This window comes from Ursus americanus, chromosome 2 (genome assembly GCF_024610735.1).
Source record: "Ursus americanus isolate L20-20 chromosome 2, mUrsAme1.1.p, whole genome shotgun sequence".
Lineage (NCBI taxonomy): Eukaryota > Metazoa > Chordata > Mammalia > Carnivora > Ursidae > Ursus > Ursus americanus.
Genome location: NC_142128.1, coordinates 10,599,635 through 10,625,199, shown reverse-complemented (window position 1 = coordinate 10,625,199; position 25,565 = coordinate 10,599,635). Strand labels below are relative to the sequence as shown.

At 46.6% G+C, this 25,565-nt stretch overlaps 1 protein-coding gene across 1 annotated transcript in view; it reads left to right on the top strand.

The window, feature by feature from the left end:
* Positions 1-25,565, top strand: part of LOC123784721 (general transcription factor II-I repeat domain-containing protein 2) — a 45,812-nt gene extending 20,247 nt beyond the window's left edge. The window contains exons 7-16 of the mRNA XM_045786146.2: positions 1,333-1,387; positions 1,717-1,760; positions 5,263-5,340; positions 11,014-11,070; positions 14,621-14,683; positions 19,720-19,797; positions 20,699-20,782; positions 21,397-21,580; positions 21,810-21,838; positions 23,744-25,565. Of these exons, the coding sequence (XP_045642102.1) occupies positions 1,333-1,387; positions 1,717-1,760; positions 5,263-5,340; positions 11,014-11,070; positions 14,621-14,683; positions 19,720-19,797; positions 20,699-20,782; positions 21,397-21,580; positions 21,810-21,838; positions 23,744-25,347 (2,276 nt within the window). The 3' untranslated portion in view covers positions 25,348-25,565. The remainder of the gene's footprint in view (positions 1-1,332; positions 1,388-1,716; positions 1,761-5,262; positions 5,341-11,013; positions 11,071-14,620; positions 14,684-19,719; positions 19,798-20,698; positions 20,783-21,396; positions 21,581-21,809; positions 21,839-23,743) is intronic.

Below are 25,565 nucleotides of genomic sequence, written 5' to 3'. Positions count from 1 at the left end.
CCTTCTCCCCTGGAGGAAGCAATCTCTGACCCTCCAGGGTGGGTGTCGTGATGTTGGCAGAGTGTGCAGCTCAGGGAAAGACGCACCCCAACCAAGAGCTGAGACGGGATTCTGCTCCCAGGTCTCAACCCAGCAAGCTTCCACGGTCCCAGCACGGAGGGCAGTAAGGCCCACCCTGTCCTCGAGCACAGGAGCATGGAGATTCTGGGTCATTCCATGGTCTTTGACCAGCAGCCACGGGCCAGGCATTGTTGGGTTCAGGAGTAGGTGTGGGAGGTACGACCATTCCCGTGCTTCTGAGACTCACGGTCTAGAAAGAACGAGACTGTCCAACAGAGAACTGGCGATGACCCATGATCTTCCCAGCATGACTGGTGGTAATCCCCAGAGTCCTGGGAAGGGGTTAGAATTGTGTGATCAGGAGGGCTTCGTGGAGGACGAGGCTGTCAAGGTCAGCAGGCTCTCAACATGTTGGTTCTGCCAGGAAGCCCATCCCGCGTGCTCAGGCAGAAAGCGACGTGGGCGGGTGTTGGAGGCCATGTTTGAGAACCCACAACCCCTCATCATCTCCTTAACTTATGATGGTGAAGGGACCGAAAGATTAGACTTCTGCCAAAAGCATTCAGAGATCCATCTCCGCCCACTTCTTACTTCCTCAGAAATAAGTTGGGAATGGTGGGCCATAGCTGTTCTTGAGAGACCAGGTCTAAGAGGGTGCTATGCTGAGACTCCTGGGTACAGAAACAAAAGGCGCAGGGGAGGGGCGGGGCAGAGTTCGCAGGGCACACGCTGGGTACACAGGGCAACGTGACATTTCCCGAGACTGAACTACTCACAGAGCAAAGCCCATTTCCAGAACAACTGTAAGTTCCTAGAATTCCCTAGCCGCTGTTCAAGCAGGGACCTGAGGGTCAGAGGTGGCAGGTGACCAGGTGGCCCTTGTCCCAGATGGCTCGTATTTTCATCATAGAACCATATGAGCAGCTCACACTTTCTCAGCGCTTACGCTGCACGGTTCTAAACACTTCGCAAGTATTAATTGACCCTCACCCAACCACCGTTTTCAGATGAGGAAACCGAGGCCCAGGAAGGGTTAGTGACTTGCGTGAGGTCGCTCCAGCCCCAGTCTACTCCTCGGCCCCCACTCTGCCCACACACATGGCCCCAGGACACGAGGGCCTCTCTGAGTTGGTCTCTGCCCAGGAGGCTTCCTTAAGGCCTGGAGCTGGAGTTCTGTTCTCTGTACCTTTGCTTTCACCTTATGTGTCTTGGAATGTTGTCATTTTCAAGGTGCAGAAAGGCGCTAGTGTGTGTCTTTTTACTCCTGCACAGGTGGGCCTGTGGTGGCCACAGATGCTAAGAGATTGGTGACCTCTCCAAGCCAAAGGTAAGGGAAATAAAAAATAAAATCCACACGTAACCCCAAAGTGTTAGTTTTTAGACCGTGGAAAGTTTCCCTTGTTCTATTAGATATTCTTTATTCGAAAGGATTTGGGGATTTTAAGACTATGTTCAACTGACACCTTTAATTGTAGAACAAATTACTAAAAAAATTAATATAAAATTAACTAGTTAGTTTTGTGTTCAGCCAGTTAGTGGGAAGGGGAGCTAGGATGGTGTGGCTATCGGGGGATTTGAGTACAGTGTGTCCCGATGCCTGTGGTCACTTCTCACCCCACCCGACTTGTCCTGACATGGGTTCTCTTCTCCTTTCAGCTGTGGCCCCATCAGTGTGAAAACTGAGCCCATGGAAGATTCGGGTATGTACACCAATGCCTTTTAGAATCAAGTATTTAGCAGGCTATCATTTGACTCCTTTCTCTTGTTCTACTTCCAAAAAATGAGACTTTCAGTAAAGTGGGGAGGCACTTTCTCAATTCGGCTAAAAAAAAAAAAAAAATCTACAAAGAGCCAACAGCTAACATCACACTTAGTGAGAAACTAGAACCTTTCAGGGGCGCCTGGGTGGCTTAGTCGGTTGAGCGTCCAACTCTTGATTTCTGCTCACGTCGTGATCTCTGGGTCATGAGATTGAGCCCTGCATCAGGCTCCATGCTAAGCGTGGAGCCTGCTTAAGATTCTCTTTCCCTGGGGTGCCTGGGTGGCTCAGTTGTTAAGCGTCTGCCTTCGGCTCAGGGCTTGATCCCAGGGTCCTGGGATCGAGCCCCAGTTCAGGCGAGCAGGGAGCCTGCTTCTTCCTCTCCCACTCCCCCTGCTTGTGTTCCCTCTCTCGCTGGCTGTCTCTCTCTCTCTCTGTCAAATAAATAAAGAAAATCTTTAAAAAAAAAAAAAAGATTCTCTTTCCCTCTCCCCCCTCCCCCCTCTCTTAGACACACACACTCTCTTGATAAATAAATGAAATCTTTTTTTTTTATTTTCAAAGATTTTATTTATTTATTTGAGAGAGAGAGCTCACGAGCAGGGGGAGGAGCAGAGACAGAGGGAGAAGCAGACTCGCCGCTGAGCAGGGAACCCGACAGGGGCTCACTCCCAGGACCCTGGGATCATGACCTGAGCCGTAGGCAGATGCTTAACCAATTGAGCCACCCAGGCACCCCAATAAATAAAATCTTAAAAAAAAAAAGAAAGATTCCAAAATCTTTCCCATTGAGATCAGGAATGAGGCAAGGATGTCTCCTCTCCCACTCCCTTCCAGCATCATACTGAAAGTCCTAGCTAATGCGATAAGACAAGAAAAGGAAATAAGAGGCACACAGATTGGGAATGGTGAAATAGAACCGCCCTTGTTCACAGATGATGGGACTGTCTGTATAGAAAATCCCAAAGAACTGACCAATACAAGGAGTGGTGGTGAGTAGGGCATTAAATAACCTCAACAAGGGCCTTATCCTTGTTCCCCTCCCCCAGCTCCTTAAAGAAAGAAAAATGGCATTAATTACAGGGAAAATGTTAAAACGTTAAAAAAAATCTTTAGATGCAAATGCTTAAGCAAAGGATGGGAAAATATTGAAAGCATTAAACGTGGAAAGGTTAGAAACCCTAAAATAACCTAAGGACACAAAACCAAAACTCAAAATTCAAGTTGATAAAAAGGAACACAAGCTGGGGCACTGGGCTGGCTCCGTCGGTACAGCGTGCTGCTCTTGATCTCTGGGTTGTGAGCTCAAGCCCCACATTAGGCATAGAGTTTACTTTTTAAAAAAAAAAAAGGAGAAGAAGAAGATACACAGAAAAAGGGAAAACAGGGATTTTAGCTCGAGTGAAACGGAAGGCGGCATCGCTAAGGCCGTCGCGGTGTGGCTCGTGCTCTGCGCCTCCCCACACCCTGGGGGGCCCCCGGGACAGAGGCCTCCTCCTGTGTCACAACTGTGGGTGCCCCGGCCCTCCCATCCACGTGTAAACACGTGCTTAACAGAGCTCCTTCTTCAATGACAAAGTCTGAAAAATAACCGGGCTCGTCCACTCTAGTTATTCTGGGTAAGAGCAACACAAGTCAGTGAAAAGAAGCAAGCCCAGCACATTCAGCACTTGCCCGGGATCTCCGCCTTGGCTGCCTGTCAGAGCTCAGATACGTTCTGCCTTTGCCTCAGATGGTCACAAAGAATTTTAACCCCCTACGCGCGGACGGCGGTCAGCTCCCCCGCGGCCCGTTCGTGGATCCACAGCCTGCGGTCTTCTTCTGCACCAGCTGTTGGGCTAGAGGGGCATTTCCCACCGCCTTAAAATAGGCCTCTTTTTTTCTTTTAAGTAATCTCTGCACCCAACGTGGGGCTCGAACTCACAACCCCGAGATTGAGAGTCGCAGGCTCCTCCGACTGAGCCAGCTGGGCGCCCCCAGGCCTCTTTCATTGAGGCCTCTCTTTGGAGATATGGTTCAGTCAAAACAAAAATACGCTTCCGATTAATAGGACTTTCTACCATGGATTTCATGGTGCCGTTCGAATCGCTTCCCGCTGCCGGCGGGCTCCTGAGAGCCGAGAGCCTTATTTCTTGTGATATTTGTGCAACACTCGCCCCACAGAACAAGTGTGGAAATGATTTTGAGTTTCAGATTTCTCTCCTTCTCTCTTTCCCTCCCTCCCTTCATTAAAAAAGCACCCCAAAACAAAGCAGCTTCAAACAATGATTAGTCTTGTGATGCCTGGGTGGCTCAGTTGGTTAAGTGTCTGCCTTCGTCTCAGGTCATGATCGCGGAGTCGCAGGATCGAGCCCCACGTCGGTCTCTCTGCTCAGTGAGGAGCCTGCTTCTCACTTTGCCCCTCCCCTATCTCGTGTGCTCTCTCTCTATCTCTCAAATAAATAAAACCACAGCAACAATTTAAAAAAAAAACAACGAAAACAACAATTAGTCTTTCTCCCAGTTCCGCGTGTTGGCTGGGCAGTCCCTCCACTCTGGGCTGACCTCGCTCCTGGGCCTGAGGCCTCCACCGGGAGAGCTGGGCCTCTCTCCTCACGGTCTCACACCTCCGGGAGGCTAGCCCAGGCTCGTTCACATGGCCACTCAGTTCCTGAGCAGGAGCGAGGATGCACCCACACTTTCCAGGGCTCGCTTTTGCATCCTGTTGGCCCATGTCCCAGTGACCAGGCCCAGCTTTAACGGATGGAGAAGTAGCCTCCATGTCTAGAAAAGAGGGGGAGAGACATTGCAGACAGGCCAGGCATGCACCGTCGGCGGGGGAGAAGCCTGTGGCTAGTTTTCTAGACTACCACACCTTTCCCTGGCAAAAGGCTTTTGGTCTCACTAACGCGGTTCCCTGGGGGTTTGCAGTTTTGAAACCCATTTCATTGCAGTAGGTGAGTTAAGATTACAGGTGAAGCATTGAATCACTATATTGTACACCTGAAACTAATATTATACTGTATGTTAACTAACTGGAATTTAAATAAAAACTAAAAAATATATACATATAGGTGCCAGTTAGGTCCCATTACAGAAGAATATTTACCAGGTTTTACATAACTGCACATGTATATGCCGGTCTTGAAAGGGAACGTTTCCTCAGGCTGGGAGCTCGACCTTCTTCTCTCTTGTCCCTCCCTCCCTCCTCCTGTTCCTTGTGTCGTCTTTCTCTCCCTCCTTCTTTCCTTTTATATTGATTTTATGTTATTTTGTTGCTATGACTTATATTTCTATATGGGTTAACCGTTTGCTCGGAGAGTATGAGCTCTGCGTCATTTTGCTGACTCCTGGGAAGCCATGTTAATCAACACAGAGCTTGATTTTTCAGCAGAAGCTCACGGTTCTCTCTGTGGGTCACTGTGGCCTAACACATGGTTTTATTGTTTTCATTGCATCCAAAGGCTCGGTGGTGAAAGTGGCGGCTGTATCAGTCAAGAAGGAATCAGAAGATCCGAATTACTATCGATATCACGTACAAGGTAATACCGTCTTATCCTCCTTTTCTTCCCCAGAAGTTATTGGTGATGGAAAACTGTAATTAGCCCCCGTTGGAAAAACAGGCAGAGAGTAACAAAAAAAGATCCATGTGCTTGGGATCTAGCATAGAGCCATGTGATGTAAAGCATTTTACGTCATAAAATAAATCCTGTGTAGCCTAAATCCACATGCTTCAAGGCAAATGTGAGGGTAAAAACCCAGGGTGTATGTTACTTGAGTTTGTCTGTTAGGTATTCTTATTTTGTGTGTTTGAAAATACTGGCCTGGGGGGCTCCATCCGACTCTTGATCTTGGCTCAGGTCTTTGATCTCAAGGTCGTGAGTTCAACCCCTGCATCAGGCTCTGCACCGGGCATGGAGCCTACTTAAAAAAAAAAAAAAAAAAAAAAAACACTTCTCTCTGATCCTCTCCTATCTGGTCTGCCCCCTAAGTTACTGGGAAAATATCAAAAGTTAAAAGACATGACTATGAGAGTGAAGAAATTCAGGTGCCCACGCTCTTAATAATATTTGCTTCATTGACATCATACAAGTTAAACAGAACAGATTACTGGAGACACACACTTTTCACACAGGGCACAGGTAGGTGGTCTGTACGGTTGCCTGACTAGGTCCTCTCCCCAGAGACCACAATCCCGCTGCACCCCCCGGGGGATACCTGTTTGATGACATGGCGCTATTGCATTCATAGGACCGTTGTAAGCATCCAGATCCCGACTCCTCTTTGACTGCTCTGTGAATGCAGGCAGAGTGTGGGACAATTTGCAATTAATTCCTCAAACATGACCAGGTTTGAAATGTTTCCGACAAAAATCTTACCTTTGAAATAGTCCTGACGGGACGCCTGGGTGGCACAGTTGTTAAGCGTCTGCCTTCGGCTCAGGGCGTGATCCTGGCGTTCCGGGATCGAGCCCCACGTCAGGCTCCTCCGCTGGGAGCCTGCTTCTTCCTCTCCCACTCCCCCTGCTTGTGTTCCCTCTCTCTCTGCCTGTCTCTCTCTCTCTGTCAAATAAATAAATAAAATCTTAAAAAAAAAATAGTCCTGCTGTATTACTGAGCTCTGTAACTTACAGTAGAAACAAAACCAAAAACTTTTTTCAAAAACTCTAAAGACCAATGAGAGTATCCGTTGTCATTGCTCTGTCCTGGGCAGGTCCCCCATCCCACCCCACACACAGCTGGCCTGCTGTGGTCCCTTAGGATCCCTTTTCAATCCATCCTACCCCCTGTCCTCCAATCATTTATTCATGGAGAACGGGATCTGTCACCTCCCTCCCCTGCTCACACACCGTCTATGGCTTCTCATCACCCGTGTCTTTCAGCGCTGTTTCCAGCCTCCCTCCCTATCCTGTCTGCCTCCCCCACGATCGCCCCCCTCAGCTCTTCAGACACCCTGCTCAGGCTGATTCCTGAAACATGCCCTGAATCCTCCTTCCACCAGCTTTTATATAAGCTGATCCCTCCGTGGGATTCCCTTCTGGCTTTGCAGGCTTCCGGCAAGTTCCACTGCTTTCTGGGCACAGACAGAATCTCAAGTAGAGCAGGGAGCCTTCAGCTCCCGAATTGCACAAAGCCTCTAGAGCCACCTGCTGGTGGGGTATTTATGCTTCTGCCGCGGACTGCCCCAGCTCGGAGCCCCAGGGTCCCAAGTCCAGGGCTGTGCACACAGCGGGCACTCGCATGTGCTTGCTGAACTGAACGGCTCCCTCACGAAGCATCATTGTCACCTGTTTCTCAATCACTCCCTTTTTGAGAAAAAGTACATATGATTACATCTTGACTCCCAAAACTATCCTTTTCAACTTAAATGACCTTGAGGTTTATCAAAATGTATACGTTGGGGGATTCTGGGTTACTTACGGAGTCTACTCCCAAAGGCAACAGTGAAATAAATCAATGATTGGATAGACATAAGTATAGTCATTCCATTTCAGTTGATCAGAAAGAAGCACATTATTTGAAGAACAGCATTAGGTTAAATGTATAATTTATAATCTTTCTCCTGCTTGGCTTGGAAGTGACAGAACTACTCAAGACATCTTTGTACAATGTGGCGCCTGGGTGGCTCAGTCGCTAAGCGTCTGCCTTCGGCTCAGGTCATGATCCCAGGGTCCTGGGATTGAGCCCCACATCCGGCTCCCTGCTCAGCGGGAAGCCTGCTTCTCCCTCCCCCACTCCCCCTGCTTGTGTTCCCTCTCTCGCTGTGTCTCTCTCTATCAAATAAATAAAATCTTAAAAAAAAAAGACATCTTTGTACAAAAACTCCCAAAGTGGGGCCCCTTCCTTCTTGATGCCCAAAAGATTAAAATTGCCTGACATCATGGACTGTATTCCATAGTACTGAATATTTTTGTGACCATTTAGGTAAAATCTTCACATGTTGAAGTACTGACATCTTTATATTTCCTTTAAGTAAGGGAGAAAGGTTTAAATCCATAAAGGCAACTAATGTCCCCTGCTCGGAATGTCGACTGGCCTTTGTGGAGCCCCCCCCCCAGTGACGTCAGTTGTGGCCCCAGCAGGGCCCAGGGCCTTGTGCAAGGTTTATATGAAAGTCTGATTCCCCATCCCACCCCGCCCCACCTGGACCTCACCATCCATCCGCAGCACAGACCTCTCAGACTCACATACACACATCCATGACTTGGCCAGCACGGAGACCATGAAGTCCCATAAGGACTTTTATATGTGCAGGGACCCCATCTCTGGGGCGCCTGGGAATGGAGAATGCAGAGGACAAGCTTTGTTGAAATACACCGTGCCCAGGCTGCCCTGACATTGGCGGCGGTAAGAGTATCAGCACCATTCAGTTTTCTTCCCAGCTGACACCGTTCGATTTGGGGGAGGAGCCTTCTAGGCAGAGGGGAAAGTGGAGGCAAAGGTCCAAGATCAAGGAATTAACGTGGTCTTTCCCACATCCCATCACTGACACTGACTCCTGTGCTTCCGTAGTCCACATTTAAATGCCCCTCTGATTATGTTGAGCCCGAATAAGGCAGGATGATCTCCTTTTCTGAGGTCAGCTGATGAGCAAACGTAATTCCGTAATTCCGTCTCCCTCCTTTAATTGCCCCTTGCCCTGTAACATACAAGATTCACAGGTTTTGGATATCCGTGGGGGCCCATCTGCCTACCACAAATACTAAAAATTGAAGGCCAGCATTAAGTAACCTAGAAACAGATAAGAATAAGGATAAGAACTGTTTTTAACTCAACAACAAAAACACAAACTACCCAATTCAAAAATGGCCAAATGGGGGCGCCTGGTTGGCTCATTCAGTGGAACATGTGATTCTTGATCTTGGGGTTGTAAGTTCAAGGGCCACATTGGGCATAGAGCTTACTTAAAAAAAAAAAAAAAGAATTTGGGGGGGAACAAGGCTTTTAAAAAATCATATAATGTCCTCATTTTACAACCCCCAACAAAGCCATGCGTCTTGGCAATAATCATCAGTGGCCAGTAAAGCCATTCATAAAACATTGATGGGGACTTTATTGCAAATGGATTTGGTTGACATTTCCTGAACTCACTGGTCCAGACTTGGTGTGCCTCCTGACAGGATCCAGAAGGACGTGCACCTTGGGGATGCTTGCTCCCCCCAAAATCAAACCTGAGTCTGAACCAGCCTCTAGTTCTACCCCCAGTTTGCAGGAAACACGGGGGATAGAGGAACATGTGAAGACACCACCCCACCACAAGGACACAGGCAGCAAACTCCAGAACGGAAGGGACGTGACAAGGTGGATTTCTTCATCAAATGATGGCAAGTTAAAAAGGAAATGGAGAGAAACCTGTTTTATAGTAAAAGACGTTTGAGATATTTCAACCTAATGCAGCGTGTGGGCTCTGTTGGGATCGATTTGAACGAACCAGCCACAGAAAGACATTTATGGCTTCCTGTGGAATGCCAGGTGCTGGGCAGGAGTGCTGGAATTGGAAAACCATCCTTTTGTAACCATTATAATAAAAGATTGGATCAAGCAGGAGTCACCATGGGATGCGGCATCTAGAGAGAAATCTAGAAAAGGAATGGAATGCTTACACAACCTAACGTTTCTCCCCACAGGCTGCTTGTTAGTTGCAAGAGGGAGGAAAAAAGGGTAATTATCCAGTGGAGAAAGCAAGCAACACCCTGACCGAGCGATCAAGGTGCACATCACCAGGGAGGGGCCGGTGGACACCGCCTTAGAGCGTTCAGGCTGCTGAAACAGAATACCATAGACCAGGGGGGGTTATAAGCAACAGAAACATATTCCTTACTGCTCCGGAGGCCGGGAAGTCTAAGACCAAGATGCTGGCAGTCTGGCGAGGACCCCCGTCCTGGTTCATAGATGACCCTCTTCTCACTGTGTCCTCACAAGGTGAAAGGGGCGAGGGAGCGCTTTTTTTTTTTCTTTTTCTTTTTTTTTTTTTTTTAGATTTTTTTTTAGGGGCGCCTGGGTGGCTCAGTCCTTAAGTGTCTGCCTTCAGCTCAGGGCGTGATCCCAGAGTCCAGGGATCAAGCCCCACATCAGGCTTCTCTGCTGGGAGCCTGCTTCTTCCTCTCCCACTGCTTGTGTTCCCTCTCTCGCTGGCTGTCTCTCTCTGTCAAATAAATAAAATCTTAAAAAAGATTTTATTTTTAAGTAATCTCTATACCCAACATGGGACTCGAACTCACAACCCCAAGATCAAGAGTCACCCGCTCCACTCACCGAGCCAGCCAGGTGCCCCAGGAAAACCTCTCTTCTTATAAAATGGGCCTGCCATGAAAATCAGACAGACTATACAATGGTTCCAGGTTAAATGAAAAGAAAGAGAAGTGAGAACAAAAAAAGCAATGCCTCGCCCCAAACTGGATCCCGCACCGGAGGAGGGAAAGCTATAAAGAAGGGTTCAGAGGTGAAGGGCCACGGTCTATGTAACTTTCCCCAGATGGGTCAGAGAAAGAGAAAAGGATGTCCGGTGTACATACATCGATCTGCCTACATAGGAAGATGGGGGCGGGGGGGGGGGGGCAAAAATTGAACATGATCAAGGGAAACAGTAAACCGTTAACTATCTATCATCTGAGTAGAAGCTATGTGGCTCCTCTTTGCACTATATTCTTTTTGTGACTTTTCTGTAAGTGTGAAACTATGTCCAAACATGACATAAAAAAAAAAAAAAAGATGTTTACGAGACCGTTGAAATTTGCACAGTGACTAGATACGAGCTGATGATAACGAGTGTTGTTAATTTGGGGGGAATGGGGATGTGGTGAAGGTGAAGGACGAGAGTCCTGACGTCTTACTTGCGCACGCGCGGTCTGCGCACCCCATCCCCGCCAGACCTGGAATTGACTTGCACAACCCGTGCAGGTGGGGGGAGGGGCGCGCGCAGGAAAACAGGATACGGGGCTGGTGGCTGTTGGCCCTGGAGATGGACCCAGGGCATCAGTGTACCATCTCTGCTTTTGTAGGTTTGAAACTTCTCCAAAGCGCAGATAAAACAACAAAGAAAAAGCGTAAAGAAAGAATCGTTTGTGTGAATTTTGTATCAAGGACTCAGAGTATTTCTCACATACGTTCCTGTGGGGGTCTTGAACTGTTGGCATGGTTTTAAATGAATTCTTGTTTACATTGTGTATTTTGGCCTTTTTTTTTTTTTAAATATATCGTTTGCTTCCCTTTCAGAAAGCCAGCATCCCTGTGCGAGTGGCGAAGTAATAGAAATGGAATTACCAATGGAAGGTTAGAGAAGCCAGGCGTTTTAGCCTCTCTTTGGTTTTGTTGTTCGAGTTTACAGTATTTTGCAGAGAACACAGTCTTTTAAACACCCATGACACATGTTTGAAAATGAGGCAGCTTCTCGGCATGCCTTCTTAGAAAACCAGCCGAGTCTTAGCTCTAAAATGTGGCCTTAAGAACTCTGTCAGGCCTCCTGTTCCGATCTGTGAGTGATTCTGCTTAAAGCACCCGGATTAGAAGTTGTGTGGTAAGAAAACTTTACACCTCTGCGATTTATTGCTTTTTTCCATTTTGTCTTCTTGATGGGCATACCAAAATTCTTTTTTTTAATTTCTTTTTAAGTAAACTCTACACCACACATGGGGCTCGAACTCATGACCCTGACATCAAGAGTTGCACACTCCACTGAGAGCCAGCCAGGTGCCCCCCAAACTTCTTTTGACCAGAGTTGAAAAGTATTTCAGGAAATTCTTTTTTTTTAAGATTTTATTTATTTATTTGAAAGAGAGAGCAGGAGTGGGGAGAGTGGGGGCAGAGGGAGAGGGAGAAGCAGGCTCCCTGCTGAGCAGGGAGCCGGAGGATAGGGGGCTCGATCCCAGGACCCTGGGATTATGACCTGAGCCAAAGGCAGATGCTTAATCGACTGAGCTACCAAGGCACCCCTAGGAAATTCTCGAATCAGAAGTAAAATTTGATAGTACTCCCCTCCCTGTGTGTATAAATCTTGAGTATCGTGGGTAACGCCTGAATTCTTAAAATGGTTTATGCATGTCCAAGGTGAAATTAATAACAGAAATTTCCTCCCCCAACCTAGAGGCATGGGATACCTTTGTCAGTTCACAGGCAAGAAGACCTTGCTTTTAGGAGTCAGATGTCTATCTTGGTTCCAAAAGGATTTGTATTTTTCTCTAAGTCAGAGGCATTCTCGAAGGAGCTAACGTGTGGTCATTTTTAATAGCTTCTGTGAGTTGGGGGCATCTGGGGTTCTGTATCGTGGGGGACATTTCCAATGGCTCCCTGAACTATTTGGTTCAATTCTCTGACCTAAAAGAGTCTCGATAGATTTTGCCAGAGAACATACTACGTTCCGGTCCAGTGTTAGGATCGTTCATTCACTCACAGAATTAATCATCTTCAACTTCATTGCTTTAAACCAAGAAGACAAGTCCCTTCTGTCATTATTCCTCTTCCATATATTTTTCTAAATTATGCATTTTTTTAAACTGTGGTTTAAAAAAACACACCACAGGGGCGCCTGGGTGGCTCAGTCGGTTAAGTATCTGCCTTTGGCTCAGGTCATGATCTCAGGGTCCTGGGATCGAGCCCCGCATCCCAGTGTGACCGCCTCCCCCGCCAGGGGGGTTCATCAGTGTCCTAACGTGTGACAGGATTCGGCCATTTATTTTTCGTGGCTTTTTCCTCAACCCCGTCTCTGACCTTCTCCGAATGTTAGGAAGGACAGTGATTTCAAACTCAGTTTAAATCGGTTCCTCCCTCACATCATTTTCCTTCCCTTTGTTGAAGCCCCTTGAGACATTGTTCTGTGGGGGAGCCCGGCCTGCTCAGTCAGTGGAGCACACGGCCCTCGATCTCAGGGTCGTGAGTTCAAGCGCCATGTTGGGCGTGGAGCCTACTTAAAATAAAAATAAATAAAAAATAAAGATGGAAAAGACATTGTTCTGTCTTTTTTTTTTTTTTTTTAATGGATAGAACGTATTTAGGAAGAGGAAGACCTACATGGGAATCCGGGTAGAGCTGGTGCTGAGAGTCAGAAAGATGTCACTGGTTGTTGGTCTTTGAAGTACCTCGCTTCTGAAGAGATTTTTTTTTTCAAGTTTAGTTATTTATTTTTTTAGTCATCTCTACACCCAATGTGGGGCTCGAACTCACAATCCCGAGATCAAGAGTCACATGCTCCACTGACTGAGCCCGCCAGACACCCCCAAGAGATTTCTGTTATTACAGTATAGCGGGAAGTCTATTTCTGATACAGCAGAATTAGTTTGATTTTTTTTTTATAAACTTTTTATGTTGAAGTAATCAAAGATTCTCAAGAAACTACAGGAACAGAGAGGTCTGGTGTGACTTCACCCATTTTTTCCCCCAGACGTTACGTCTTATGTTAGGATAGTCCAATATCCAACAGCTGATTGCCTTAGAGTGTTTCTTCCTCTACGAACAATTAATGGAAGCTTTCTAAAATGAGCCAGAGTTAGGTGAGATCCAGCCAGACTTGTGTCTGTGTGTCATAAATCTGGCAAACCAGAAAAATCGATTGTGCCTCTGGTGTTATAATAGACTGAATCCCGGAGGGTTGCTGGCAGGGGAACCGTCCCCCAAAGCACCCGGCTTTCTTTCATCCGAGGGATTTCTGATGATAGCAAGAAAATGCTTATGAGCATAGGAATTCCATTACCTCAAATGGAAGCATATCTGTGTCCACTAATGTGGGTAACTGGGTACTGTTTCCTAATATCTGAGAGTTTTTTGCCTCCCCTTATCCCTTATAAGGTTACCCTTTCTGGCCCTATGATCCCTTAAAGTTAAAATTACCTTGACATTTAGGGACGCCTGGCTGGCTCAGTCAAAAGAGCGTGAGGCCCTTGATCTTGGAGTCAGGAGTTCAAGCCCCACGTTGGGTATAGAGATTATTACAAAATAATAATAATAATAAGTAAAAATAAATATTTAGGTCTTTTATCCATTTTGAGTTTATCTTTGTGGATGGTGTAAGGGAACGGTCCAGTTTCATTCTTCTGCATGTGGCTGTCCAGTTTTCCCAACGCCATTTGTTGAAGAGACTGTCTTTTTTTCCATTGGATGTTCTTTCCTGCTTTGTCGAAGATGAGTTGACCACAGAGTTGAGGGTCCATCTCTAGGTTCTCTATTCTGTTCAGGGATCTATGTGTCTGTTTTTGTGTCAGTCCCATGCTGTCTTGATGACTCCAGCTTTGTCGTAGAGCTTGAAGTCCAGAATTGTGATGCCACCAGCTTTGTTTTTTTTTTTTTTTCAATATTCCTCTAGAGGGGATTATGCTGAGCAAAATACGTCAATCAGAGAAAGACAATTATCATAGGGTTTCCCTCATATGAGGAATATAAGAAATGGCGCAGAGGATCATAGGGGAGGGGAGGGAAGACTGAATGGGGAGAAATCAGAGGGGAGACAAACCATGACAGACTGTTGACTCTAGGAAACAAACTGAGGGTTGCTGGAGGGGAAGGGGGTGGGCGACGGGGCCACCGGGTGATGGGCGTTAAGGAGGGCACGTGATGTGAGGAGCACTGGGTGTTACACACAACTCGTGAATCACTGACCTCTGCCTCTGAAACTAAGGACGACTACATGTTGGCCAATTGAACTAAAATTTTTTTAAAAAGTAAATACCTTTAAAAATTTAAAGATAATCAAATTCCTTTCACGTGTATACTTTCACGTGTGTTGAGTATGCGATGTGTTTAAAGAGCCAGCTGTTTGGGTGCAGGAGCAGTGAGAAGTTGGAACATGAGAATACATAATAACAAATGTCATTTTAGAAATTTTTTTTTCAAGATTCCACTCCGCGCGTCCCTTCAGAAACGAGTGAGGACCCCGAAGCTGAGGTGAAAATTGAAGGTTAGTTGGTGAAAGCCTCGTCAGAGTGACACTGCTGAGTGTGGCTTTCATTTCTTCTTAACGGGTTATTGTGGGGAAAAGATTGAGACAGGCGGCGGGTGTGTGTGTGTGTGTGTGTGTGTGTATGGGGGACTCGGGGGGTGGGGGTGTATGTGGTGTGTATATGTGTGTATGGGGGCTGGGGGTGTATGGGTATAGACGTGTCTGTGAGTATTTGTGTGTGTGTGTAGTGTATGTGGGGGCTCAGAGGGTGGGGGTGTATGTGGTGTGTGTGTGGGGGGGTGTGGGTAGGAGTGTATGGGTATATACCTGTCTGTGTGTGTATATGTGTATGGGGGGCTCGGGGGGTCGGAGTGTATGTGGTGTGTGTGTGTATGGGGGGGCTCAGAGGGTGGGGGTGTATGTGGTGTGTGTGTGTGTGTGTGTGTGTATGGGGGGTGTGTGAGAGTGTATGGGTGGTATATGTGTCTCTGTGTGTGTATGTGTGTGTGTATATGAGGGGCTTGGGGTGGGGGCGTATGTGTGTATGGGGGTGTGGGTGGGAGTATATGGGTATATACCTGTCTGTGTGTGTGTGTGTGTGCATGTGTGTGTGTGTGTGTGTGTGCAGATCAGCACGGGCCAGGGACCAGACTATGCCCCGTCCCAAGGGAGGGAAGAAAGAAGGTTGATAGACAGAGGCGGGGAGGGCTGCCTTCCCTCAGAAGCACATTCCGCTGGTATAGAGAGAGTTCACAGATAACAACTGATCATTTCTAGAAGCCACGAACTCCGTTTAACTGCAAGGATCTAAAGGAAGCCAAGTTCAAAGTGTGGTTTTAAAAAGATTTATTTTGGGGGGCGCCTGGGTGGCTCAGCGGTTAGGCGTCTGCCTTCGGCTCAGGGCGTGATCCCGGCGTTGTGGGATCGAACCCCACATCGGGCTCCTCCGCTGGGAGCCTGCTTCTTCCTCTCCCACTCCCCCTGCTTGTGTTCCCTCTCTCGCTGGCTGTCTCTATCTCTGTCGAATAAATAAATAAAATCTTAAAAAGAAAAAAAGATTTATTTTTTAAGATCCGCTACGTAAGACCATTTTCTTTAAAAGACTGACAAACGGACGTGTAATCTGTTTGGTTTTTGTTTGGAAGTCTGTTTAAAAACCACATCTCATAGTTACAACATATTCTATGGATATTCTTTACAATTAAAAGGTTTTTAAAACGTTTTTTACTTTTCATAGAAATGAATGACACCACTGATCCTGGAACTTGTGGATCTTGAGCCCATTTAGTTAAAAAAATGTGCCGATTTTCTTTCACTGTGATCCACTTGGTTATCTGCTAAGAAATCTTTTCTTTTTTTAAGATTTTATTTATGTATTAGAGAGAGAGAGAGAAACACAAGCAGGGAGGAGGGGCAGAGGGAGAGGGAGCAGACCCCCCCACTGAGCAGGGAGCCCAATTCGGGGCTCGATCCCAGGACCCTGGGGTCATGACCTGAGCCGAAGGCAGACGCTTAACCGACTGAGCCACCCAGGCGCCCCGGTAAGAAATATTTTCATCTCAGCTACTGGAATCTGAGCTGATCCCTAGTGTCTTCCTAATACGAGAAGGAGAAGTTTTTATTTTACATATTTCTTAATGTTACAGGGTCTCAGAATTACTGTCATTAAGTATATGTTTTGTTTTTCAAGATTGCTTTGGCTTCTTGGGGTCTTTTGTGGTTCCGTACAAATTTTAGGATCGTTTGTCCTAATTCTGTGAAAAATGTATGGGTGTTTTGATAGGGATTGCACTGAATGTGTAGAGTGCTCTGGGTAACATGGACTTTTTAACGATATCTGTTCTTCCAACCCATAAGCGTGGAACGTCTTTTCATTTCTTTGTGTTGTCCTGAATCTCGTTCACCAGTGTTAGTTTTCAGAGCACGGGTCGCTCACCTCTTCGGTTAGGGTTATCCCCAGCTATTTTATTGTTGTTGGTGCAATTGCAAATGGGATTGTTTTCTTAATTTCCCTTTCCACTGCTTCATTATTAGCGGATGGGAGCACAACAGACTTCTGTACACTGATGTTGTGCCCTGCGGCTTTACTGAGTTATTGATCAGTTCTAGCAGTTCCTTGGAGTCTTTAGGGTTTCCTATATATAGAATCATGTCGTCTGCAAATAGTGAGAGCTTTACTTCTTCCTTACCAATTTGGATGACTTTCATTTCTTTATGTTGTCTAATTGCTGTGGGAGTCCTTTTATTTATTTTTTTAAAGATTTTATATATTTATTTGAGAGAGAGAGAGAGAGAGCGTGCGCGCACAAGGTGGGGGGGAGCGGCAGGAGGGGAGAAGCAGACTCTCCGCCGAGCAGGGAGGCGAACTTGGGACTCCATCCTGGGACCCTGAGATCATGACCTGGGCCAAAGGCAGACGCTGATCTGGGTGTTACCCAGGAGCCCCGGGAGTGCTTTTTTTAGAGATAAGATTATTTCCCATGACACACCACAGGGTCCGAATTGACTTGGTCCCCGTGATTAGGGGAATTTTGAAATGGAATGAATGTTCCCATCCGGGTTTGATTCTTCCGCTTGTAGTTTATTTCTTTGAATTCTAAAACTGCTTTCATCGAGTGGGTCATTTCAGGGGGAGAGTCCCTCTCATCACCATTTATAAAGGAGAAAAAGCGGGTGCAGCGTAAGCGCCCGGCAGTGAGAGAAGGGCTGTGGCCGTCCACGGGGGAAATGCTCGCGTGCATCCAGTGGAAAACAAAGCCATCTGGCTCAAGACAAGTTAGGAACAAAACACAGGGAGACTCAAATCGTAATTTACGGTAGGATCAGGGCACCTGGGTAGCTCAGTTGGTTAAGCGTCCGGCTCTTAATTTCGGCTCAGGTCACGGTCTCAGGGTCCTGGGATCAGCCCCGTGTTAGGCTCCGTGCTCAGCACAGGGTCTGCTTGGGATTCTCTCTCTTCCTCTCCCTCTCCCCCTCTGCACCACTCACTGTCCCTAAATTAATTAATTATTTATTGAAAAATAATAATCATAATTTATAGTAGGATCTCAACTTTCTTTAGAAAGAAATTTATGTAGAAAGAGAAAAAAGCAGGAGAAAATACCCCCAAAAATGGAAAAAAAAAAAACAGTTATAGCGACCCACATTGGAATTATGTGTGATTTTACTTTTCTTCTTTTTGCTTTTCCCTGTTTCCCTTACTCTCCACAGGGAACATAGGTTAATTAAGTATTAGGGGGGAGATTCAGATATTGATCGGTTCTGTGCGAGGGGACCGCTTCTCTGCAGGGTGTCAGCCCTGACGGCTTTATTGGAAATTATGCAGTGGTGCCGGCCGGGTAATTGGACACAGAGGAGATGCTTCCCGTCCAGCGGTAATGTCCCTGACCCGTAGCCAGGAGGATGGATTTTCCCTTAGTGGGGATGGATTTGTGTTAATTCCTCCATACCTGAAGTCAGTAGGGCCTGAGTGGGCGTACAGATAATACATGATATTGACATGGCCAGTTTCAGAGCCCTCATAAGGCCTCACTGTGGCATCTGATCCTCCCATCCTGAGCCATCCAGTGAGGTTTTTTCCCTAACATTCCACAAAAGGAAACCCTTAAATTACTTTTTTTTTTTTTAAGATTTTATTTATTTGACAGAGATAGAGACAGCCAGCGAGAGAGGGAACACAAGCAGGGGGAGTGGGAGAGGAAGAAGCAGGCTCATAGCGGAGGAGCCTGATGTGGGGCTCGATCCCAGAACACCGGATCACGCCCTGAGCCGAAGGCAGACGCTCAACCGCTGTGCCACCCAGGTGCCCCTAAATTACTTTTTTTAAAAAAGATTTATTTATTTGAGAGTGAGAGAGAGAGAGCACAGAGGGAGAGGGAGAAGCAGACTCCCCGCTAAGCAGGGAGCCCAACATGGGCTCGATCCCAGGACCCTGAGATCATGACCTGAGCTGAAGGCAGACGCTTAACTGACGGAACCACCCAGGTGCCCCAACCTTTAAATTGCCTTACATGTTTTTTTATTAAGGTGAAACTAACATAAAATGAACCATTTTAAAGTGAACGATTCAGTAGCTTTCATAAATTCGCAGTGTTGGGTAACCACCACCTCTATCTATTTTGAAAACATTTTTGTCTCCCCAAAAGAAAATCCCATACCCATTACCAGTTCCTCCCATTCTTCCCTCCCCCAGCCCCGAGCATCCACCAGTCTACTCTCTGTCTCCATGGATTTACCTTTCCTGCATATTTCATATAGGTGGGATCGTACAATGTGTGCCCTTTGGGGCCTGACTTCTTTCATTTAAATCTCCAGGGGCGCCTGGGTGGCACAGTCGTTAAGCGTCTGCCTTCGGCTCAGGGCGTGATCCCGGCGTTCTGGGATCGAGCCCCACATCAGGCTCCTCTGCTGGGAGCCTGCTTCTTCCTCTCCCACTCCTCCTGCTTGTGTTCCCTCTCTCGCTGGCTGTCTCTCTCTGTCAAATGAATAAATAAAACCTTAAAAAAAAAAAAAAAAGAATCCAAGTCCAGCAGTGATTTGAACGCGGTTGATGAAAACGTTCTCCAAGATGGCCTCTCCACGTGCTCTTCTCTTGTGGGGCATCACGCATGTATAGGGACTACAAGCCCAATCACCCTTTTTGTTCTGGAGAGCGGTTTTCTAAAGGATTGGCTATAAATTATTTGGTAGATAATGGCCATGCATCTAGCAAAGGACTGTAGCATTTGGAAGCCCATCTGTAGGTGTGGTCTTGTCCTTCGTCTGACAATAATTATTGTGATGGCTTATAGAATATGGAGCCAGATAAACACTTTTATTTTTTGTTTTTTTAGAGATTTATTTCCTTATTTTAGAGAGAGAGCATGCAGGGCAGAGGGGGAGAGAGAGATGGGGAGAGTCTTAAGCAGACTCTGCACTACCCGACTTCTTACAGCCAATTGTTTTCTGAAGCTTTAAAAGTTGAGTCTGTGCCTCTGATCAGAGTGGCACACGGGCATTTTTAGAGGAGAATTAACCGAATTTTCTTTAAGTTCTAAATTTGTTTCTCCTTTTAGAAAGCATAAATTCATCCAGTATTACAGATTCTGCAGCAGGTGTTGAAGATCTTAACATCGTTCAGGTGACCATTCCAGGTATGGAAGTCTATCTGGCATTATCATAATTGCCCTTATATTTTTCTTTTTGTTCTATTTTAACCATTTTATGACATGGGTCGGAAACCCTTGGAACTTTTCTTTTGCTTAGTTCACTCTTTCAACTAAGGAATGACAATTCAGGAATATAAAATACACTACAAATTGTCAGGCACTGAATATCTTGCTTATATTAGGCATCGCTAATCAGATATATTGCGTCTCACAGCCACGCCTTGGCATTACCTGGAAAATACATATCAGGGCAGGCAACTCCAAGCACCAGCTACCGTTGAGTAGGAATTGGTCACAGAGGTGGAATTTATTTGCTGCCTGTCAGGCAGTCTTTTCTGAATATGTGTATGTAAAATATATCTGGAGAGATACAAAAGAATATGATAACATAGTTTCTCCAAGGAAGGAAACAGAGCTGAGACAGGGATGGGAGAGAGACGTTTCACCGTATGCTGTTCTATGTCTTGTGAGTTTTGAACCACATACTTGCTTTGGTTATTCAAAATTAAATACAATAAAAATGTTAAGTGTCGAAAAATATTCCCTTCTAATCCTAGTACATCTTATTCCTTTTACTTGTCATATTGCATTGACTAGGATTGCTATTATAATGTTGAAGAGTAGAGGTGAACGTGGACATCCTGGTCCTGCATAATGTTGAAAATATTCCCTGAGTTAGTATGGAGTGTGTTTACATGGATTTATAATTTGGGAAATTCTCTATCCTCTATAATGGCTTCTATTTACACATTTCCAGAAAACTAAACTGAATGATAAGCCGCATAGAGTCCTTTTTTTGTATGCTGTCAGGCACTTCCTCCAACAGCTTTTTTGGGGGCTAATATATCAATAACCCTAGTTTGCTTGATTGTCTAATTATTTTTAGATAACGAGAAGGAAAGATTATCCAGCATTGAAAAGATAAAACAACTAAGAGAACAAGTCAATGACCTCTTTAGCCGAAAATTTGGTAAGTTTTTATACTGTGACGTATCCAAAATGTATATATTTGAGGTATTTCTTTTTAATGGAATATTTTATCAATCTTTCTGGGGGTGCCTGGCTGGCTCAGTCAGAAGAACGTGCAACTCTTGATCTAGGGATCGTGAGTTCGAGTCCCCTGTTGGGTGTAGAGCTTACTAAAAAAATTTTTTTTAATAAAATAAATATATTTTTTAAAAGAAATTGATCTTTCTGGGAAGGAGCTATGATCAAAATCAGTGTGTATTTTTCCGGAACAGCTTTTACGTGGACGCACTAATCGCAATAATAATATCTATCTTTGATTTACTGAGTTCTTACCCTGGCTGAGCAGTGCTTTCAGCAGTCACATGTGATTCATTATTTAATCTTCATAAAACCCTTTGTCAGGCAGATGCCAGGATCGTTTCTCCTTCACGGAGAGAGAAATTGATTCTGTTTTACTGACTGTTGCCAATGTCAAAATCAGTAAAATTGTCCATGAAGTAATAATGGCCGATCTCCGACGTTGTCACTGGACGGGAAGGATTTTAACATCTCGGCACTAAAGACAGAGCATGGTGTGGGAAAAGTAAGTGACACACTTAGGTGGTCTTCTTACAGGTGAAGCCATCGGGGTGGATTTCCCTGTGAAAGTTCCCTACAGGAAGATCACGTTCAACCCTGGCTGCGTGGTCATCGACGGCATGCCCCCAGGGGTGGTCTTCAAAGCCCCCGGTTACCTGGAAATCAGCTCCATGAGAAGGATCTTGGATGCCGCAGAATTTATCAAATTCACAGTCATTAGGTAGGTGAGCGTTCCCTGCTTGGTCATGACAATGAATCTGAAGGTTGCCACTTGATCGAGGTGGGCAGGGGGCGGCACCGGGATTTTTTTTACCCCAGGAGGTGGGCGGGGGGGCTCTGAAGCAAAGCGCTGTGCCGAGCTGCCTCTCACACTCCTTGGCTCGTATTCCGCTGCTGGGAGCTGGGTGTGGACAAACTTTGTTGCATTCACCATATCTCTTTCTCTTTAGACCCCTTCCAGGACTGGAGCTTAGCAACGGTGAGTATCCCATGTGGGTGGCGAGAAGGGCGTCCCAGCACCCACTGTGCGGTGCTGAATGTTCCAGCAGGCACTCACCACGGGGGGGCCTTGCTACTTGAGCCTTAGAGCAAAGCACGGTGCTCGTTAGATGCTGTCCATTTGTCCTGCTGGGTATAAAGTCCTTTAATTCCGTAGCTTCCCCAGGCTTTTCTTCTCCTGCGACGGTTTGCTGGAGCTCCCTGGCACACTCGCATTGGGGAGCCCTTTATGGCGGGGGGCTAGTAGCATTATACTGGACTAGCCCAGCTCAGTGGGTAAATAGCACCTGTCCGGTACCCCAGCTCCGTCCCCCAGGATTCCGCCCTCCGCCCAGATCTCCCCAGAGTTCAGAGCCAAAAGGGGTGCCACCTGGCACAGAGGGGGCTCCCAGGACCCCCCTCCAGTGCTGAGGTCAACATCTGTGCTAACTGAGCAAAGCCCCCTCCATGTGCCTGTTCGATATTCTGCGCGTGGCCCCGGCGTCCTTGCTGGCAAGTCAGGAGCACCCTGTAGGGCGAGTGATGGGATGTGGAGCTGTTCTCAGGAGTCTGAGCCGCTAGGGAACCGCCTTGGTTCAAGTTGGGAAAACTAAAATATTCTTTGAAAATGCCCGATTGTTATTCCTCCACTCGTCTTGTTGCTGAATGGGTTTTTTTACTTTTTTTTTTTTTTGTAGCTTTTTGGAGGCGTGATTTGCATACTGTAAAATTCGGTCGTGTGAAGTATACACGTCAGTCATTTTTAGTAAATTTACAGAGTTATGCAGACTGTCACCACAATCTAATATTAGGACATTTCTGTCACCCCCCCAAAGATCCCTCCTACCCGTTTTTCCGTCACTTCCTGTTCCCACCCCCAGCCCCAGGCAACCACTGAACTGACTTTCTTCTTGTCTCTGCCCGCGTTTTCTTAAAGTGAATCTTTAGACCTGTGTTCTCTCTAAGGAGAGCTCACCTGCTTCATGGCCAGATTTCTTTAAATTTAAAACAAGTAAGTTCTGTGCGGTTCCGTGGCTGTGACCAAGGGCCCTTGGGACCCACAGCAGGTAAAGCACACACCTTCTGTGGTCGTCCCCGTCTCTGTTACTTCAAAGTTCTCTTGAGACGCAAATGAAAAAACAGACAAATGGGAACAGTCCTATGAGAACATTAGGCCCCAGCAACACAACATTGTGTGAGGGGGAAAAAAGGACTGCAGTAAAAAATTAAATTTAAAAATTAAATAAATAAATAAAAATGGGAATGTGTGGCCAACATTGAAAAGCCAGGGATGTTTTCAAGAGAAAGAAAAGAAAGAAAAGCCAGGGATGTTTTCATGAAAGTCGATTTTTTTTTTTTAAGATTTTATTTATTTGACAGAGAGAGAGGCAGCGAGAGAGGGAACACAGGCAGGGGGAGTGGGAGAGGGAGAAGCAGGCTTCCCTCTGAGCAGGGAGCCCGATGCAGGGCTCAATCCCAGGACCCTGGGATCATGACCTGAGCCGAAGGCAGACACTTAACAACTGAGCTACCCAGGCGCCCCAGGAGAGTTGATTTTGGGGAGCCAGGGGCACCTGGCTGGCTCAGTGGGTAGAGCGTATGACTCTTGATCTCGGGGTCATGAGTTCAAGCCCCACGTGTGGTGTAGAGTTTGCTTTAAAAAAAATAAAAGTGGATTTTGAAGTTCTCTTGGAATCTAAAGATCTGGCCACAGATCCCATCTTCCCTCCAGCAGCAGTCTGCTGGAGCTGAAAGTCAGCTGTCCCTCTCTGCAGGGGCAGATTAACCATGCCCCCCCAGCTGCTTTACCCCTGACGGTTATCATCCTGTTTTTGCTGTCGTTTTTCGTATAGTAGAGTTAAGAGGAAAAGTGAAATATTTCTTGTCTCCATGTCTCTATCAAAAGTGGGAAAAAGAAAGATAGACCAGGAGGGCCGCATCTTTCAAGAGAAGTGGGAGAGAGCGTATTTCTTCGTGGAAGTGCAGAATATTCCTACGTGTTTAATATGCAAGCAGAGCATGTCTGTGTCCAAAGAGTACAACCTCCGGCGTCATTATCAAACGAACCACAGTAAGCACTACGACCAATATACCGAGAAGATGCGGGACGAGAAGCTGCACGAGCTGAAGAAAGGGCTCAGAAAGTACCTCTTGGGGTCATCCGAAATCGTGGGTCCCGAGCAGAAACAGGTGTTTGCAAATGCGAGCCCAAACGAAACTGCTGCTGTGCAGCCCGTAGAAGATGTGGCCGGGAACTTATGGGAGAAGTTACGCGAAAAAATCAAGTCACTCGTGGCATACTCTATTGCAATCGATGAGATCACGGATATCAACAATACCACCCAGCTGGCCATATTCATCCGCGGCGTTGATGAGAATTTCGATGTGTCGGAAGAGCTCTTGGATACGGTACCCATGACAGGTACGAAATCTGGCAACGAGATGTTTTTGCGTGTCGAGAAAAGTCTGAAGAAGTTTAATATCGACTGGTCAAAACTGGTCAGCGTGGCCTCTACGGGCACCCCCGCAATGGTGGATGTGAACGACGGACTGGTTACAAAACTGAAGTCCAAGGTGGCCATGGTTTGCAAGGACTCGGATCTGAAGTCGGTTTGTTGCATCATTCACCCAGATTCACTCTGTGCGCAGAAGTTGAAGATGGACCACGTCATGAGTGTGGTGGTTAACTCTGTGAACTGGATATGTTCCCGTGGACTGAACCACAGCGAGTTCACCACTTTGCTGTATGAACTGGACAGCCAATATGGCAGCCTGCTGTACTACACTGAAATTAAGTGGCTGAGTCGCGGGCTGGTGCTCAAGAGATTTTTTGAATCGTTGGAAGACATTGATTCCTTCATGTCATCCAGAGGAAAGCCCCTGCCTCAGCTGAGCTCTCAAGATTGGATCAAAGACTTGGCCTTCTTGGTCGATATGACAATGCACCTGAACACTTTGAACATCTCGCTCCAAGGACACTCGCAGGTGGTCACGCAGATGTACGACCTGATCCGGGCGTTCCTCGCCAAACTGTGCCTTTGGGAAACTCACCTGGCGAGGAATAACCTGGCCCACTTTCCCACTCTGAAGTCGGTTTCCAGAAATGAAAGCGATGGTCTGAACTACATTCCCAAAATCGTGGAACTGAAGACCGAGTTCCAGAAGAGGCTGTCTGATTTCAAACTCTATGAAAGTGAACTGACCCTGTTCAGCTCCCCTTTCTCCGTGAAGATCGAGAGCGTGCACGAGGCCCTCCAGATGGAGGTCATCGACCTGCAGTGCAACACGGTGCTAAAGACGAAATATGACAAGGTCGGGGTCCCCGAGTTCTGCAAATACCTGTGGAGCAGCTACCCGAAGTACCGAAGCCACTGCGCCAAGATTCTCTCCATGTTCGGGAGCACCTACATTTGCGAGCAGCTGTTTTCCATCATGAAACTGAGCAAGACGAAATACTGCTCACAGTTAAAGGACTCGGAGTGGGATTCCGTGCTCCACATCGCCACGTGACTTAGGACACGTCTCCAGCCGTGCCCCACCAGGGGGCGCAAGACTAGAATCCCCTGGGGCCCAGGGATCGCGAGATGAGAAGACCAGTGAGTGATAACCTCTTTGTTTTCCAGTTTTTTGCACTTTGACTCGGAAATGTCACTTGCAGTATCCTACCCGTTTGTATGACGTTTTACGCCTCATCGTAGTGCAGTAAAGAGCAAGACCGTTTTATTGTA